Source organism: Alexandromys fortis, unplaced genomic scaffold (assembly GCF_014885135.2).
Source record: "Alexandromys fortis isolate MF-2015 unplaced genomic scaffold, M_Fortis_MF-2015_v1.1 scaffold_190, whole genome shotgun sequence".
NCBI classification, from domain to species: Eukaryota; Metazoa; Chordata; class Mammalia; order Rodentia; family Cricetidae; genus Alexandromys; species Alexandromys fortis.
Genome location: NW_026068059.1, coordinates 1,314,832 through 1,332,928, shown reverse-complemented (window position 1 = coordinate 1,332,928; position 18,097 = coordinate 1,314,832). Strand labels below are relative to the sequence as shown.

General features: G+C 48.0%; 1 protein-coding gene across 1 annotated transcript in view; it reads left to right on the top strand.

Moving 5' to 3' along the window:
* Positions 1-18,097, top strand: part of Grik4 (glutamate ionotropic receptor kainate type subunit 4) — a 425,572-nt gene that overhangs the window by 323,248 nt on the left and 84,227 nt on the right. The window contains exons 10-11 of the mRNA XM_050120125.1: positions 2,815-2,967; positions 3,750-3,854. Coding sequence (XP_049976082.1) covers positions 2,815-2,967; positions 3,750-3,854 — 258 coding nt within the window. The remainder of the gene's footprint in view (positions 1-2,814; positions 2,968-3,749; positions 3,855-18,097) is intronic.

Below are 18,097 nucleotides of genomic sequence, written 5' to 3'. Positions count from 1 at the left end.
GGGGAGGGATGGAGGATGGAAGGGAAGAGGGGAAGGCAGAGGGGATACATTGGCTAGGTGGCTTTGCAATGCAGGTGAATTTTGATTGTGGGCTGCTCTTCCCTGTGGTTGTGTTTGAAAAGGTTATCAGAGGTCAACACTCTTGGTACCTATTAGAGACGGCAGCCCTTTGTGTTATTGTGTCCTTCCAGTCTGCTTTCTGGACTCGTAGCATCCTCCCCCTCCTGTTCCCGATCACCTCCTCCAGAGCACTACTGACTCCTTGGTTGTGAGATTATACAGCTGCATCTGTAATGCTCACCCCGTCCTGATGGCCTGTACAGGCTCGTGAGGCCAGAATGCTGCTTCTTTTATGGATAAGAGTGGTCCCTGATTGATTTTCAGCGAGATGTCCATTGTCACTTAGCATCTAAGGATGACCTGGAGTCAAGCTGTGCTCCCCAGTTCTTCCCCCTACACCTTGCTATCTCATGCTCCGTGCCCTCTGACTGGAGGACTGTGTCCTCCCTCCCTCTAGGCTTGGAGGGGCCAGCATCCTAGAGCCTGGTCAGACAGAAGGTAGGAAGCACTCTACCACACAGGGTATGGCCTCCAGATCCTCCCAAAGGGTTCTTCTGATGAGCAAGATGACTGGTCAGGGAAAGAACTGGTTGCCAGGGGTGGACATCATGCTACCAATGGAGGAACTGGCCCCCTAGTACCCCAGTGTCATTACTGTATGGAATTCTTCCTGCCTTTCTTGGCCTTCCCCAGCCGATACACCAAGCCATTTTACCCATCATCCCCTCCCCGGGGGGCTCCTCAATTCCACCTCCCAGCATCTGCTCCTGTGGTTTCATTCTTTGAACTGTCCTCCAACTGCCTCTGAACAGTGCTGACCACAGAGATATCTCTACTGACCAGGACTTTTTCTTGTACGTTTACAGCTAGCTCCTCCTGGATTGTGCATTCCCCAGGCACAAGAGTCAGCTGTGTTTCTACTCTCTCCAGCCACCCAGTCCCCCTGGCATCCCCCACTATAAAGCCTGCCAATATTGATGTCACTCGTCAGGCAGATGTCAGTCAAGACTTAATTCAAACCAAGATACAGCTTGAAGGCTGGAGAACTGGCCTAGAGGTTAGGAGTACTGGTTGCTTTTTCTAGAGGACTGAGATTTGAGTCCCATCACCCACATGGTGGCCCATAACCATCTGTAATTCCTATTCCAGGGGATCTGAACCCTCTTCTGACTTTCTTGGGCACTGTACACACAGGGCACACAGACATACATGCAGCCAAAATACTCATCCTCATAAAATAAAATCTTCTTAAAAATTTAAGAGGAGACATGTCTTTGGAAGCCAACCACAGGGAAGACTTCATCCCGGGTACCAGGGGCACATGGACATGAATTTCTCTTGCCTTAAGGAAGCTGATTAACAGGAAAGATAAAAACACAGAATGGCTACACTGCTCTCCGCCCTTTGTTTCCAGAGTGGTGAGGGTCAGTGTCTGGACCCTGGCAGCCCTAACGAGCTAGGTTCTGCCACCCACCCTCAGCAGAGCAGTTAATCAGACATGAGAAAGGGAAGAGAAGAGGAAAGATGTACTCGATGTGACCGCACTGGGAAGAGGGACACAAAGCCAGCTACCGCCTTCGAGTCCATCCTGGGGTCCTGACTTGAGATTTAGGTTTATGTAGACAGAGGCATGCATAACTAAGCAGCACCTGGTCACAGTGTGGTCCACCCACCTTCATTGTCCGTGCTCCGGTCCCTCCTGCATGGCGACAGTCTGACAAGCTGTCAAACTGTGCGAAATCTCTTCCTAGGAGACACGTTTCTCTGCTGGCTGGCACCAGGCTTCTTCTTCCAGCGTGAGATTTTTTGGGGAAACTCCAGTTTCTTAGAGGACGTTGTTTCAATGATCTGATCGCCAAAGGGAGAGGCACCCATCTGTTTAGGTCTGTCTGCTCCTGCTGGGACAGTCGTACAGTTGAGCATGGCCCCTGCCTGTTCGCAGAGTCACTGTCCACCCACGCCCTCCAGGGGTGCTCCTCATTTGCTGTCTCCGAGCCTCTGCTCCTGTGCTCCCATCCTCTGAACTGCCTCTCTCCCCCTGCCATGTCTGATATCATATCTACTCGGATCCAATGCTCTCTGTTCCAGTGTATCTTCTTCCCTGAGATACTTTCTTTGTCACCCGACTAGACAGCTCTTCCTTTAGACGCCCCCTGACCATTGTAGTTTCAGATCTCCCCACCTCCTGGTACCTTGCTTGCTGTCCTGCTCCTGCCCTTGTACCCACCCATCATCTGTCATAGGAGTGGAATGTTACTAAACTTTAGACTTTAAACTTATCATACATTTCATACATATCTTTCACATAGAATGGTGCAGCTAGACCGTAGTCCTAGGTATGTGTAGAAAGGGACAGTTTCATGGGTGACGTCAGGTAGGAAGCAATCTACACCTGAGCCTAATAAAGTGGCCAAGTTCCGTCCGTCTTCCCGAGATTAGCAGCCTTGCCTACTGTCCTGTGGATTTACTCCTGGCAGCAATGGAAGTCGCTGTTTCCCAGAGAGAGAGAAATAATTTGGGGTCCAATGGTGTATCTTGCTGCTTAAACCCAGAGCAGTCTTTGTCAGTAGGATGCAGACCACTGGTAGACAGCAGACGTGGGTGGGGTCAGAGGAAGGGGTAGGCGGAAGGCAGTGAACCAGCCCCCTCGTTTTCCTTTGGGTGCTTTTCCTCTTGGTTCTCTATGTCCTCTCTTCCCTCCCCCATCTCTTCCTTTCTCTACTCTCTACCACTTACTCTCTCTGCTGCTCCCAGCTGTCCTCCGCCCTGCTGTTTGACGCTGTCTACGCTGTTGTGACGGCTGTGCAGGAACTGAACCGGAGCCAGGAGATTGGTGTGAAGCCCCTGTCCTGCGGCTCAGCCCAGATCTGGCAGCATGGCACCAGCCTCATGAACTACCTGCGCATGGTGAGGAGCGGCTGAAGGCCTGGTTGTGCCCAGCCTCCGGGATGGGATGCTTGGTCCAAGACTTTCCTGGTGGGTTACAGCCCTGGCTAAAACACCTGAACTGAGTGAGCCAAGGGTCCCATTTGCTCCCCAGGTTTTACCACTCTTGGCAAGGATTCATGGCTAGCTTATTCCCAAGACAATAAATAGTCCTTGGATTCTAAACTAGAAAGGGGTTCTGAGTTCCAGGCTTGCAACCTGGCCCCTGCCCAGTGGTAGCCCCTGCACAACTCCGCGCATCTAGGAGAGGACCATGCTGCTGGAACCTATGGTCTCTCAGGAGACTGAGCCTGCAGACTTCTAGCTGGTGCTTGTTTTCCCCAGAGTTCTCTCTCCAGCAGTGTTTTTTTTTTCCCATGAAAAAGACATCCCTTGTTAGAGAGAGAAGGCATATGTGTGGGGGTCTTAGACTTTTGCAACAAGTCAGGAGTATCCTGACTTCCTGCAGGCTCATGATCAGCAGATTCCCCAAAGGGAAAAATGCTGGTTACAGTTCCTCCCATGACTAAGAGACAAGGAAAGCTGAATCTGTGTTCAAGGCAGCATGGTGGCTCCTGTTGGCTTGCACAGTTGGCTTGGGGTTACTGGATATGGGCCCCTCTTCCTCCACTGAGATCCCGTGGCTTCAGAGCAGACAGAACAGGGGTTTCCAACACGGTGACGTAGCGTGTAAGAGGGATGCTGACTTGGGACCAGATTTGTTGGAGCCTGTTTGGTGCTGTAACTCACTCTCTCTTGGACAGGTAGAATTGGAAGGTCTCACCGGCCACATTGAATTCAACAGCAAAGGCCAGAGGTCCAACTATGCCTTGAAAATATTACAGTTCACCAGGAATGGTTTTCGGCAGGTAAGCCTACCTTTGCTGCCAAGGTAAAGGGTGCTTCCTCTTTGTCCTTTGCCCTGTCCCTAGTTCCATTGGCCTCCAGCTGTCAAGTGTCTCCCCAGACAGCATGCCCTGTGGAGGGAGGAGACAAGGGGAGTCACTTAGAAAGGAATGCCCCGTCCCTTTCCACACTATTGGATTATTCTGTTTTCTGGGGGCAATGGAAAGCATTAGGGATTTCTCCCAACCCCGCATCCCCGCTGGACTCCAGGGGCCCAACTGATGAGGAAAAGGGTAGCTCCCATGTGGGCAAGGACATCTTTGTGTTGGGGTAGACTGCCCCTTCTGTCCTGCTTTTCTCCAGCCCACCCCTCCTCTGCTCTCCCGTCTGTCGCTGTCTCCATCACTTTAGGGATGCTATGCCCTTCAGAGCACTTTGGTTCTTTCTATGGTTCTTCCTTCTCCATTAAGCCCTCTTATTCCCCTTTCTCTAGTCCTCTATCAGAGGAAACAGACTTTGACAACCACTTCAAGTGTCTCTCTAAAAGTCTTTATCCCCGCCATTCCCTAATAATCAGCTTCCTTTATTTAGAGGCTTCTCCGAGTCAGGAAAGACTGGAAAGATCAAGTCAGACACTAATTGCAGCAGGAAGCAGGCATATTAAACATCTAACTGTCATTATGGTTGGATGAGGTAATGTCCCACTGTAGCGCTCAAACAGCCATCCTTATAGCAAATTAGAAAGAACCGTTATCTTCACCTTCACCAACACCACCTCCATGGTGGCTACTCTCATAAGTTGAACACTTACCATAGGCTTTGTGCCACGCTAAGTGTAGCATGTGTATAAGCCTACAAAGCAGATGGCTTCATTTATCTTATGCTCTAAAAACATAGGTACTTTGTGTGAGGTGTATGTGTTCATGTATATGTGCATATGTGTGCTCATATGTCTATACATATATGTGCATGTATGTGAAGTCCAGAAGTTGGTGTTGAATATCTATTTCTAAAGTTCCCCGTCTTATATTTTGAACGAGGGTCTCCTATTGAGCCAGAACACACTATTTCAGCTTGATTAGATGTCCAGCGAGACCTGAGGCCTGAGGGTACCCTTTTTGCACCACCCTTGTGCTGGGATTGCAGCCACACGCCACTGTGCCTAGCTCTTTATGTGAGTGCTGTGCTTCTGAACTCAGGTTCTCATGTCTGTAGGGGAAACATTTTACTGATTCATCCCTCCGTCTAGCTTATAAATAGGTACTTTTTAATCAATGTCCTCACTTGGGAGGTTTATGGCTGATTTGTCCTTGAACTACTAAGTCATGGCAGAACTGGTTTGGAATCTTTGTAGCCTCTGCTTAAAGCCCATGCTCTTAACTATTATGACAACATGTATAAAACTAACCTTGGTAATTTTTAAAAGTCCCATTTTAGAGTCTATCCCATGAGATAGACTGAGAAGGGAGGCCCAGGATAGGACCCAGGAACAGATCTGGTCAATAGGTATCCAGGGTGATCCTCATGCAACCCTACAATAGCCTATCATATCTGTCTTTGCCACATCATCCCTGCATGCAGGAGGGATCTCCCTGACCTTTACATGGGTTTTAGGGAGCTAGATCTTTCTAGGTGATCAGTGACTTTTTCGGAGGGTCACTCTTCTTAGGAAAGAACAGAGAGGAAGGAAGGAGTCCCAGGAAAAGGGAAGTGGGCTGGGACTGAATGGCAGCAGCACATCCAGCTCTGGATGGGAGCTTCACGGGATGGTGGTACTTCCCGCATCGTCTCAGACAGGCACAAGGTCGGGGGGGGGTAGCTGGCACCATGGTGGTTCCTTCATTTATTTAATGGGTCTTTTACTGAGCATCTGCTATGTGTCAGACATCACGCGGGGCCTGGGGAATGCAGACACGTAGCCCTTACACGGAGAGAGCTCACAGTCTGGTGAGAGTAAGTGATGTCGGAAAAAAAAAAAATAGAAAGAGGATGAGAGCTGCAATTTAGGGCTATTAAGCTCAAATCGTGCCCCGTGGCTCATCATCCCCGAATGAGTAGGCTGCCAGCCTCTAGGAAAATTGTCAGGGAGACTTTTCCCTGAGCCCCAATCTTCTTGGGGGATTTGGAGTATAGAGAGCAGTCATTCACTCAAGTTGATACCTGTTGAGCGTCTCCTACTGCTGTCTCCCTTCTAGGTATAGGCTTAAGATGAGAAAGATCTGCTTTTGTGCAGCATATGCTCTAGCAGGGGACAGATGTCAGGCAAAAAAAAATACATATGGAACATTATGCCAGCCTGCTAAGTTCCCTGAGGAAAAATACAACTGGGTAAGGGATATGAGGGGGACGAGCATAGCGCTGGAGGAGTGGTTAGCGCATACTCCTCAGGCAACCTCAGATCTACTCCCGAGAGCACAGCCCAGCCTTTGCCAGCCTCCACCCGGACCCCAGTCCCTCCCTAGAGTGATCCAAGAAAGAGCCCACTTCCTGGGCCTCCTTCATGTCACCTCCTTTCCCCTCTGCACCCTCCAGTTGACAGAGAGCTGATGGGGCTCACTACCTCTCTCCGTCTTCATTTTGCTTCTATCTTAGCTGCCACTCAAACTGGCTTTTGGGAGGAGCTGGGGGAAGGAGGGTGAATGCAATCACATCACACCGTACAAGTTCCTCAAAGAACTAATAAAAAAATATTTTTAAAAACTGGCAGAAATCAATATTAAAACTAGATGAAGGGAGGGTCAGTGGTAGAGTGGCTTGTTTTTTGCTTGATTCCCAGTATCACAGATGAACACAATAGGGCTTCATGGACCTTGATCCTAAACAAGCGTACTGATCAAATAACCATTAGGCACAGATAAAAGCAATACACACTTATTAACTTTATTGGTGAAAGCCCCTTTAAGATGTTCTCAGAAATGCATTGAAAAGGTAAATGGACTTGAAATATTGTATCTTTTTAGAGATTGTAAAAGCAAAGATGGCAACTAGATCAAGTTCACATGGGCCTCAGAGATGGAGATAGCATCTGTTATACAATGAAAAATAAGGGAGATGATTTTAATAAAGATTTCGTTTGTTTGTTTTCGTGGTTCCAGGGATCAGACTCAGAGTCCCATATATAGTAGGTACTAGGCAAGCAATCTACCACTAAGCTATAGTCCTGACCTATGAAGGATTTTTTTTCTGTTAAAATGTTTTTCAGTAATGAATTTTAAAAATACGCAGTTTATAATGAACATGGGAAGGAATCAACATCATCAGTCCCGCCCCCAAGGTATTATTTCCAGTTGAGCCAGGCCAGAACCCAGGAGTCTGCCCTGGGGGTTTCTTCATAGTGGTGGCTGCCTCTGCATCAACAGCGCCCACTAGTGGTAAACAGTAGGCTTCTCAAACGCGGGTGCATCCCGGGACTCCATAGCTATGCGGTTTCATTCAGTACAGCAGCGTGCTCTAGAAATCTGTTAGCTTAACTAGCACCTACATGGGTGATTAGAATGGTGGGCTCACCACAGGCTACCCTTTAGCAAATACTGTGCTAATAGAAGTGCGTTCTAAGAATAGACTTCTTTTGTTTGTTTGACCTCTGTGTTCACTACGCCGTTGTTTTGAGCTAACAGCGCATGGAATCTGCCACACAAGTGACCATTAAGTGACCTTCGGCTTCCCTAAGGGACACCCGGTCTTGCCTGGACTTGGAAAGTGGATGGTGAGCATCTTCCTAAAGACCTCAGCTTTTTGACAAGTCTGGCGACTGTCCCGCTGCTCTCTGCTTTAGCTGCTGTGAGCACCAACTGGAAGCCATGTGTGACGTGTCGCACGCACAGACGCAGCTTCCCAGCGCCGGTCCCCGGGTCCCATCCCAATCATCGCCCAATCTTTGCCTCTTGACAGGTGTCCTTCCATGCTTATTGCAGGGTGAAGAAATGGTTTAAGTGGGGGATAACTAATTAGACGTCTCTCCCAGGATGGGGGGAATGTCAGTACCTCTGCTCTGATATCCTCCCAGTCCCATCCAAGGTAATGTTGGTGCAGGAAGGGAAGTGACAAGAGGCAGAAGACAGATCTCCAGGAACCTTTTGTGTAGCTGACTCTGTATTGTGCTTCACATGGGTCTCTTTGCATCTTGATGAGAGCCCTCTAGGATACACCAGCTCATCCATAAGAAACTGCAGCTCACTGGGAAAGATCATGAAGACCCAAGGACCTGAGGTCAAATCTATAGTGCCCCCAAAAAGCTAGGTGTGTCCATGCAAGACTCTAATTCCCAGCACTGGGGGGACAGAGGCAAGTAAGGCATTAGAGTTTCCCTGACTGGTCAGCCTGGCTGTAATGTGCAAGGGACTTCAGACTCTGTGAGTGACCCTATCTCAAGGCAGTGAAGCGGAGATCCATAGAGAAAGACACTGATGTGTGCATCAAATGTGTGCATAGGGGTGCACATAGCTGTACTCACATGCATGCAACACACACACACACATGCACACACGCACACACGCATGCACACATGCACAGACGCACAGTCCAAATCTTACTGTCTCCAAGAACTTGGGAAGATTTGATTATTTCATACTCAAGTTTGTTTAACTCCAAAACTCATGTTCTGGCTTCTAGGTTCCCCTTCCTGCTCGTGGGTACCTGACATTCCCCAGACAGACTTCTGCTCTGTTACTCTGCTGCCATCTGCCACCATTCGAAATGGCGCTAGGTTCTAACACCCGCTGGGATGGGTTTTCTTTAGTAAGGGCATCATCTCTCTTGGATTCGGTCCTGTTCTTTCTCTTCTGTCTGGGTGAACTACTATTAAGAGCTGGTTTTGATTATTTAGAAAGCTCCACGCAGGGACCCAGTGGGCTATAATTGGTAAAATGTCTGAACAAAATACCACATTTCCTGCCGGAGGCTGATTAAAGGTTTTTTTTTTTTACCATTTTAAAAATAGTCTTTCAGAATTCACAGTTCGTGTTTTTTTTTTTTACCATTTAAAAAAATTACTATTTTGATTCTGCATGGGGAGTGTTTGCCATCTTGGTAACTTCCACTACGGTGCATTTGGAGGAGTGTGCTTCCTATGTTGTCCTGTAGGGGGCATTCTGAACCATCTCTCCATTATTTATAGGCATAGGAGTCAATAGGGAGTCAATAGCGCTGCCTGAGTCCATCCTTGAGGGTCTCAAACCATACTGTTATTTCTTATTGCCCTCCCCCCAAAGATATGCTGGGGAGTGTTACAATAGCGTTGTCTCCCTTCCTGTCTGGGAACCCCACCCCCTTGAAGGAAGCTAGAAGGAAAGAAAGGACTTCTTTAGAAGACCCATAATTTCCCTCATTTAACTTAGTCGAAAGATCAGAGGCTGTGAGGCTCCCCTGAGCAGCGTTGTTAGCGTTAAAATAAGATGAGCACACCTTTTATCTGAGGATCGGAAATGGCTTAACAGGTCTAATTAAGCCTTCGGGGTTTGACATCCCCCAACTAAAGATGCAGACCCGCCTTTCCCCCATTGCTTTTCTGTGTATCCCAAGTGGAGTGGGCTCTGTTTTCTTTCTCACTAAAGATGCAGACCCGCCTTTCCCCCATTGCTTTGCTGTGTATCCCAAGCGGAGTGGGCTCTGTTTTCTTTCTGTGTGCAGTGATGATGGTAACCCCTCATATTTGGTCTCACAAGATCCAAAGATGATTGAAAATAGCTCTGCCTGGCACTGTGTTCTACTGGCTATACTTATGTGCAAAGCTGGCTCTCCCGACATCATAATAATAGCTAACATTTATTGTCGCCTACATGATGTACTGTGCTGGGTGGTGTACATATATATTTAAATTTTTACATCCTTTTATCAGCCTGGCATGAAAGCTGTTCTCTCATCTTGTAGGAGGAAAAATTAAGGCGGAGAGATAAAGAAATGTATCCTTCGCCTCGGTGGGAAGAGGCAGGCTGGAGAGCCCAGTTCGGGCTGACCTTCCTCAAAATGCCATTTTTACCTATTATGCTGTGTTTACCTAGAACGTGGGACAGAAAACACCCTTAACCTTCTTAGTTAGTCTTCTCACCCAGTGCAAGAGTGGTTTGCACTGGGATAGGAAGGAGACACCTGCAGCCTTTAGGTGAGCCCATCCCAGGCTGGAGAATTAGCCAGAGATACATATAGTTCAGATTCTTCTAGGTACTGGGTACTCTGCCTCCTAACTCTGCTCTATGGAACATTCCAGAATAGTCTGCATTCTCTCTCTTGCCAGCTCTGCAGATATGGAAAAGCAGATTGCTTTTACTTCACTCATTCATTTTTCCATTCCCGAATTAGCCTAAAATTTTCTTTTAAGATCTACTCTTTGTCATAGGCCGGGGATGCAGGATAAAAGAGCCATGTTCCATTTAAGAGCTGGTGATCTTAGGGGGGTGAAATTGCAGCCCGCAATTGCCTTAGAGTACTCTGATTATACACCACTTATTTTACCCTTCGCTGAGCAGTGGGCTGTACCTGTTCCCCACAGAATATGGCTTACCACTCTCACCAACAAGGCATTGGGGGCTGTCAGCTCTCTACAAACGCACAAGACTACAGACAGGATGCATTGAGACCATGGGGACTATCTGTCACCTCCCACTGACTGCATCCTCAGTTCTCATTTACGACATTAGCCTGCTTACTGGAATTTATTTTTCAAATTTCCCTTTCCTTCCGAACTCTGGGCCTTGGGGTCATTTAGTTACTCTACTTGCTGTCTTCCTTAGCAATTTGCTCAGCTCTTTGTGTGTACACTTTTCATAGAAGCTAGACCCGAGCCAGCCTTCCCTGGGACAGCTGATCCATTTGGCTCTGTTTCTATAGAAATGGAGAAACCGACAGGGTTGGCCTGAGAGGGCCAAGAAAGTAGTGCTGTGGGCTGATAGCCTTATTTTCCCAAGCATAGACAAGCTCAGAATTCAAAGAGCTTGTTTCGGAGATGATGTCAACACTTTTCTAAACAGAGGCAGGAGGATGGATGAGATGGCGTATCCAAGGCACTCTTGCAAGCAGGGTCACTCAGGGTCTTTAGAAGGAAACCCAGAGCCAACTTCCTGATGATCCTGCAGGTTGCCACTCACTTCCTCAAAGGTCAGGCCCCCTCTGTGTCCTCTGTCTAGCTGCCGTCTTTCCTGAGAGCAGCCCACGCAGAGGCAGGTCTGTCCCTTTTCTGGGACATTGGGGATCCTCCCTGCTGGCTCTGTAGCACCCGTGAGGGGTGCAGAAGCAGCAGAATTCCTTATTACAGCCATCAATAGCCAAGATTAGGAAGTGGTTTTGTTCCTCTGAGAGGACCTGGTGGGGTTCGCAACCTTCCCCACCTCCTGACCTCCCCCACTGCGCTCTCACTGCCAGTGTGTGAGCTGAGGGACAATTTGAAGGGTGTCCTGGCCTCGGAGAGAGGTCCTGTCCAGGTCCACACCCTTGTCCCCATCCCCTCCAACTCTGAGTAACCTCTGTGACAGCTCCAGTCCTTTCTGTCCTCAAGTGAACAGCCGTCGCTCAGCCGGCTTGCCAGTGGGCGAGGCAGCTCTGAGAATCCCGTGATTGTCACTGTCTGATACATTTTCAATTTGAGGAAGGAGTTTACCATAAATATGCAGCTCCTTTGAAGCTGTCTTTGCTGAGACCTGGCTCAGGGCGCTGGAGCTGGGTTTGATTGCTGGAAATCAGCAGCCCTGAGTGCCAGCTCCCCAGCAAGGGGGACAGACCTGGGAGAGCAGGCCAGCTGGGGAGCTCGCAGGGTCTGCCATCCCCCAGAGCCAGCTCTGCCTTTGATGAGGAAACTCGGGCTGCAGCTCCTCATAGATGGGAGGTGGCTTGGGGATGCTTTGAAGGTGACTGAGGGGTCACCAATTTCTTCTTTTTAATGAAGGAGCCAGGAGAGGGGGATTGGCACCGAGTTTGAAGCAGTCGGCACCGACTCTTAGAGCAGCCTCAGTTCTCTGAGCTGCAGGGCACTTAGGCCAGGTCTCTAGAAGGCAGTGCTGTATGAGAGTTTCATTGGGCTTGAAAGCCCTTAGTGACCCCATTTGCATGGAGAGTGATGGGTGTGGTCCTTCCAGTGTGCCATCTGTCCTGTGCTTTCCTACTCTACCTCCTGCCCCCGGTAGTCATGGGTGATGGGGGCCTTGTACATGCAGGGTGCCTCGGGATCATGCCCATGCCTACCTCATTTCTGACTTGGTCCCTCCTACTCCTGTCTCCGACGCTGAGCTCAGAAAGCTAGCCCTGCCACCACTGCCCTGTCTGTGTCCTCTGTCGTGGCTTCTTCTCACCACAACATCCGTCCAGGACTGTGGACTTGGGATCCTGGCCCAGCCAGCCTAGCAGAGAGCGGATGTGGCAGTAGATGAGACTCGGGGCATAGAGAGGTGGCTGTGCAGGGGCCATACGAGTGTGCCTTCCAGGTCTCAGGGTGCTGAGCGCCAGCAAGGACATCAGAGCCCCAGGACCTGGAGGTAGAGTCCTGAGGGCCTTCAAAAGTCACTTTTTCTTTTTCCTTCAAGAGAGATTCCATGTGCCAAACCACTTCTTGGCAACAGCATTTCCGTTTCTGATTCGAAAGGTCCCCGGTACCGCAGATTCGTCTCTTTTACCCTTTCCGTTCCCCTCCACTCAGTGCAGGTCCCGGTACTGAAAAGGCTCTCTAATGCCTTCTCCCAGGAGAGATTCTCTGGCTGTTCCCCCGACAGCCCCAAGGAGACAAGTTCAAGGAGCAGATGAGTTGGCCTTGAGGGCTGCATCCTAAAGGGCCTGTTATTTTTTGCAGCCTTTCTGGTCCCCCCTCCAAAGCCTAGGGACTCCTGTTTATTGGCTCCGCTGAAAAATTCAGCGGCTGCAGAGGCTCATTCACACGTCAGCAGGCAAACAAATTAAGAGGTCCTTACATTTTTGAACAAGGGGCTGATTTGGGGCAGAGGAGTGGGATTTTCAAGTGTTGCATTTGAAATCTATTTCTTGTCATGTGCCCCATCACGCTTTTGCCTGAGATCAGCCCGAGGAAGTCTGCCAGCTCCTGCCGACACTTCCCGCACCCCTTCAGCCAGCTCATGTAGGGGGGAGCTAAAAGAGGGGGTGCTGCTAATTCAGTGCCGTGAAACAGCCTGCAGCAGCCAGCTCCTCAAAATGAAAAGCAAGCCGGGGCCAGAGGCATAGGTACAGGCAGCCTAGCCAGGAGAAAAAAGCAAGGCAGATTGTGGAGGGTGAGGGAGCTTACCCGATGGGGCAGGTGATGTGGCCTAAGAGAAAGAGTCAGTGCTGAGCCCACACGCCCAGTTCCTAATGCCACGTTCCATTTTCCTCAGTGAAATTAGGATCATTATGATTTCTCCTTCTTGGGTACCATAAAATTATTGAGAACAAGATGAAATGCTGTTTACAGCTGTACTTTGAGGGTTCTACCACACTACATAATTTTTAATTCTGTTGTCTCACGTAGCAATGTCTCTATGTCTCTCTATCTATAGTGATAGTCCCTTTAATCCCCTGGAAATTCTGGCCTTGTTCAGGACAGAGAGAAGGACACAACCATGGGAAGGGGAGCCTCAACATGTGGGGTTGTTCCTGCAGGAGCCACCCAACCCTAGAAGAGAGCATATGAATACCGGCCTGTGCTAGGCAGGCAGCCAACTGGTTCATGCCCATTTCTCGTCTGTCTCTAAGTTTGTACTTTTCTTTCTCTGACTGTGGCCACTCTCTGACCTTCAGCCCTACTTTGTGGTGGCTATGGATGACTGTAAAGGCAAGAGAACCTGAGTTATGGCTACTTCTAGGAGAAGCCATAGTATACTGAGGGCTTAGCGCACATAGCCCTGATAAGGTAAGAGCCACAGACACTCCCACATTCAAAATCCCTCCTCTTCCCTGCATGCAGCAGGCCCAGGTGTATGTTCTTTCCTACTCTCAAGACAGGCCACTCCCAGCCACGGGCTGAGAGCTCAGAAGCCAGGGTGCTGTCCTGATTTCAATATCAAGATGGAGAGTGAGCAGCTTGCTCCAATCCAGATGCTTTATTGAAAGCATCCATTCAGTTGGCACCTGGGACTCAGAGCTCAGAGTCAAGGCATGAGCCTTCCCAAGACACTTCTTACCTGGTAAGCTGAACAAATGAAGCTGGCTTGGCTGGGCTGTCATGTTCTTTGGCTATAATTTTCTTAGATGAAAAGTTTTGAGCATGCTTGAGTTCTCCAACCGATTTCTCAGTGATTCGTGTTGAAATGCCTCCAGTCTTCTGGGAGGCCGAGAGAGAAGAGCAAGGGAGTGTTCCTATTTGCTGACTCTGCCATGTCCTTGTCATGCATCAGTATGAGAATGGCCAATGGGGTCATCCCTAAAGTACTTGGAAGAGAGCCTGGAAGGTTTTCAATTATATTAGAAAGGGAAGCCAGGTACAGTGGCTTATACTTACAGTTGTAACACTTAGGAAGTAAGCTGGAGGACCACGGCCTTGAACCTAGCCTGAGTTACAAAGCAAGTTCAAGGTTAGCCTGGGCCTACAGGGCAGGCCTTGTCTTAGAAAAACAGAAAGAGGGTGTTTGGGAATATAGTTCAGTTGCCAGAGTGATGCCTAACATGCATAAAAGCCCTGGGTTTCTTGTCAGTTCGCAGAAATAGGCATAGTGGTGCCTGCTTATAATACTAGCATGTGGGGAGGTAGAGACAGGAGCATCAGAAGTTCAAAGTCATCATTTGGGGAGTTTGGGGTCAACCTAGGCTAGTGATCCTGTCTCAAAAAAAAATACAGGGAGCTGAGATACAGGCAGAGAAATCTTTTAAGTTTGTTTTGTTCTGCCCAAACAAATAGGCAATCTGGGCATCCTTCTGATCCTTCCATAGGAAGTTGTACTACTGAGGCCCCGAGAGATGGGAGTCCTTTAAATCTGTGAGAATATCATTGGGGTGCCACCTGCAATCAGAGCCAGCACAGAGGGCATGAGCACCACTCCTATTTGGGGTGCCGTATTTATCTGTCACAACTTTCTTCAAGAACAGCCGAGGCGGAGGACTTTTGGCAGTAAGGATGGTGACCAAATCCTGTGTCACATCCTAGAGGCTGGAGATCATGACTGGAAATCTGAGTGCAGCTTGCTGAGTGCCAAATAGTCCAGCATAGACAAGTGTAATTGTCTCTCATTATTTGTGAGATCTGTATTTGCAAGTTTGATTGCTTGATGAAATCTCTTTTTTTTTTTTGCAAACCCCAAATCAATACTCAACAATTTTATAGACATGTGGAGAGGCAAAAATTTGACTCACTCGGTGTGCACATTCCCAGCTGATCTTGAACTTGGGGATGTTCTGCTGTGATGTTTCACTGCTAATATTTCCAACAAGTGTCTTTTTCATAGACTATTGAGTACTATAGTGTGTGTGTGTTTAAACTAACTCCCACAATGCAGTGCTGACATGCTGTCCCATGTTCCTATGCACAGGAAAGACTGTGCCATGCCCTATGGAGTCAATCTATGTTCGATAGCTTCCCATGAGCCTGACCTATGGTCTGCTGTGCTTGTGAGTGAATCAGTAATATGAATTAGATGGAACATTGGTAAGCAGAGATGAATGTAAATTAATAAGGTTAAATATTGATGCGTTGATAAGAATGCTCTGATCAGAAGTTCACAGGAACCTAACCCTGTGTGTGTCCTGGGAGCAAAGGTTTGCTATTCCCTACTTTAATGTGTGTGGCAGTTTTATATAGGCCAGAGGAACAACAAAGAATGAGAATCAGTCAGGAGAGAAGACCAGGAACGAGCCCGTTGGAATATCTGAATGTTCCTACATGGCCTTTCTTTGCTCCATAGTCCTGCTCTTTTCTTTCCTTACCATGTCCAAGGCCCCTCCAGGCCTTGCCTTCCTGCCAGCTGCCCTGATATAGAGATAAAACCTATATCCTGGTGTGGGATGGATGGCATAATAAAAACCTTGTAGACCAATGTTCTACCTAGTTTCTTGGGTTACTGCAAACATAAGGAAGAATATTGACTAAATGTCTCATGTCAGAGAACACACTACCTGCGGGACAGCATATTCCATTTTGGGAAGGTTCTTTCTGTCGCCACATATGTTAAATGTTCACCTGATTCACCTTTGTGCCCAGGAAGCTGCGCTTCCAGTGGCCCCATTGCCTCGCTCAGACCCATCTCTCTCCCAGGTTCAGTTTCAAGGCACTTGGGAAAACTGCGCATTGCAACTCTTTGAGTTGGAAGAGGCTAGCCCACATTATTCTTTTGAGGCTTGATCACTGAAGACTAAATGCACTAACTTGCCTAGGTGAATTCAAGCCAATAGAGTTTACTGAGCACCCATAGTAAACCAGACACCAGTGTTGGAGCTGAAACCACAGAAGGAGAACTAATCCACATAGACAGAACTTTGGCAAGTGCTGATTCCACACTAGGCTCTGGGGTTAGGGCTCTTGTCTGTCAAAGAGTGAAATGTCTGGTGGGGAGAATGGACCCGACATAAATGATGGCAGAAGAGTTGTGTGATTTCAAGTGTGATGAGTTTTCTCAAAGGATGAATGAGAAATCCCATGGTCCAGTCAGGGACGGGCAGCCCTTCCTAAGACAGTAACAGGTGCCTTGTAGCTGTAAGGATCCATGTTCAAACAAAGGAGTTTACAGCAAAGCCAGGTCAAGAAAGCCAAACCTTCTGCTCCCTAACTTCTCAACCGTAGCCTGGTCTCACTTTCCTGGGTGTTGTTTAGATACTCTTTTCTACATACTTAAGTGAGAATCCAAAGCAGGGAAACCAAGGGATGTGGGCTCTCTCTTAGGAATGCTTATAGCCAATACTGCTGGATAAACTAACAATTCAGATATTTGCCAAATGATTAATTATATATCCACAGCCTGGAAAATTATAATATCCTGGGATAGTGTACTATCGTGGTGGTCCTGTCTGCATTTGAATCCTCTCAAATCCTAGTTTTTATATATAAATTGGGGATGGTAGCAAAATCTCCCTGTAGTATGGATGGAAAGATCAAATGAGATAATAAAATGTTCAGTCCAGAGCTTTGGCATGGAAGGGATGCCCAGAAGTACTGATTAACAAAACTTTCTAATAGCCTTTAGTTATAGTGAGTAACCGAAACTAGGAGTTCATGGGTGTCAACAGTATACACATTAAACATGACTTATTGTCCAAAGACTATGTTAGGTACTGAAGATAGAGTAGTCAGTAGTCAACAAGTAAGCTATCCAAATCCCTGATGGTATGCATTTGCATATTCTGAATGTAATTTGCATGGATGATGCAATTCCGAATGCATGAATACCCACTTATGCATAACCCAAACCCAAACTCACGCAGTATTCAGTATCCCTGCTCTTGGACTGCACCTGTGTCCACTCTACACGAGATCCCGCTTTTTAAATGCAGGTGCTGGTCCACTCAATTGGTTTCATAACTCACAAGTGGATTGTAGCCAATGTTTAATAAGACGCTTACTAGACAAAACGAGTGGAAGGTGTGAAATAAGTCCTGGCAGAGTGCACTGTCGTGGATCTTCCTGGCTCTCCCTGCGCTGGGTTTTGTTCTCTTACTTTCATTGGGCACTGCTGCTGTCCTGGAATTTTTGCAGCATTATGTATTTAAGTGCTCCAGTGAGTATCTGGGTGTCTCCTGTGGCTAAGCAAAATAAGGCTTTTGGTCGACTTCAGCAACTCCCTCTATTCCCCAACTGACTCCAGCCTTCAGTTTGGTGTTTTCTCATGACCCCAAACTGCTCTTGTGTTTTATAAGCTGTTCCATGAGTAGACACATTGGGTTTTAAGCTAATGAACATTACTCCCGTATACCAGATACTCATCATGGAGGCTGATATTACTAATATTTTGAGCTAATATTTTATGTGTGTGTGTGTGTGTGTGTGTGTGTGTTTGTTGGGGGTGTACATACATGTATGCATGGCAGTCAGAGGTCAACCTCAGATATTCTTCAGGTAATCTTGTCCTTGGGGTATGAGATAGGGTTTCTCACTGAGACTTGGGGATCACTGGTTAGGCTGCCGGACCAGCAAACACTAAGGCTCTGCCTGTCTCTGCTCCCCTGGTGCTGCCCTGTTACAAGCATGGGCCACCACACTGGGATTCTTTTACATGCATGCTGTGGATGAGAACTCACAGCCTCCTGCTTGCTGGGCTGAGCCACCTCCCCAGCCCCTTAAGCTGATCTCCGTCAAGTTACATAGCTGTACCACCAAGCCTGTGGGAACTCTAACCTATCTCAGGTCATCCCTAGCATCTCCTTCTTAATG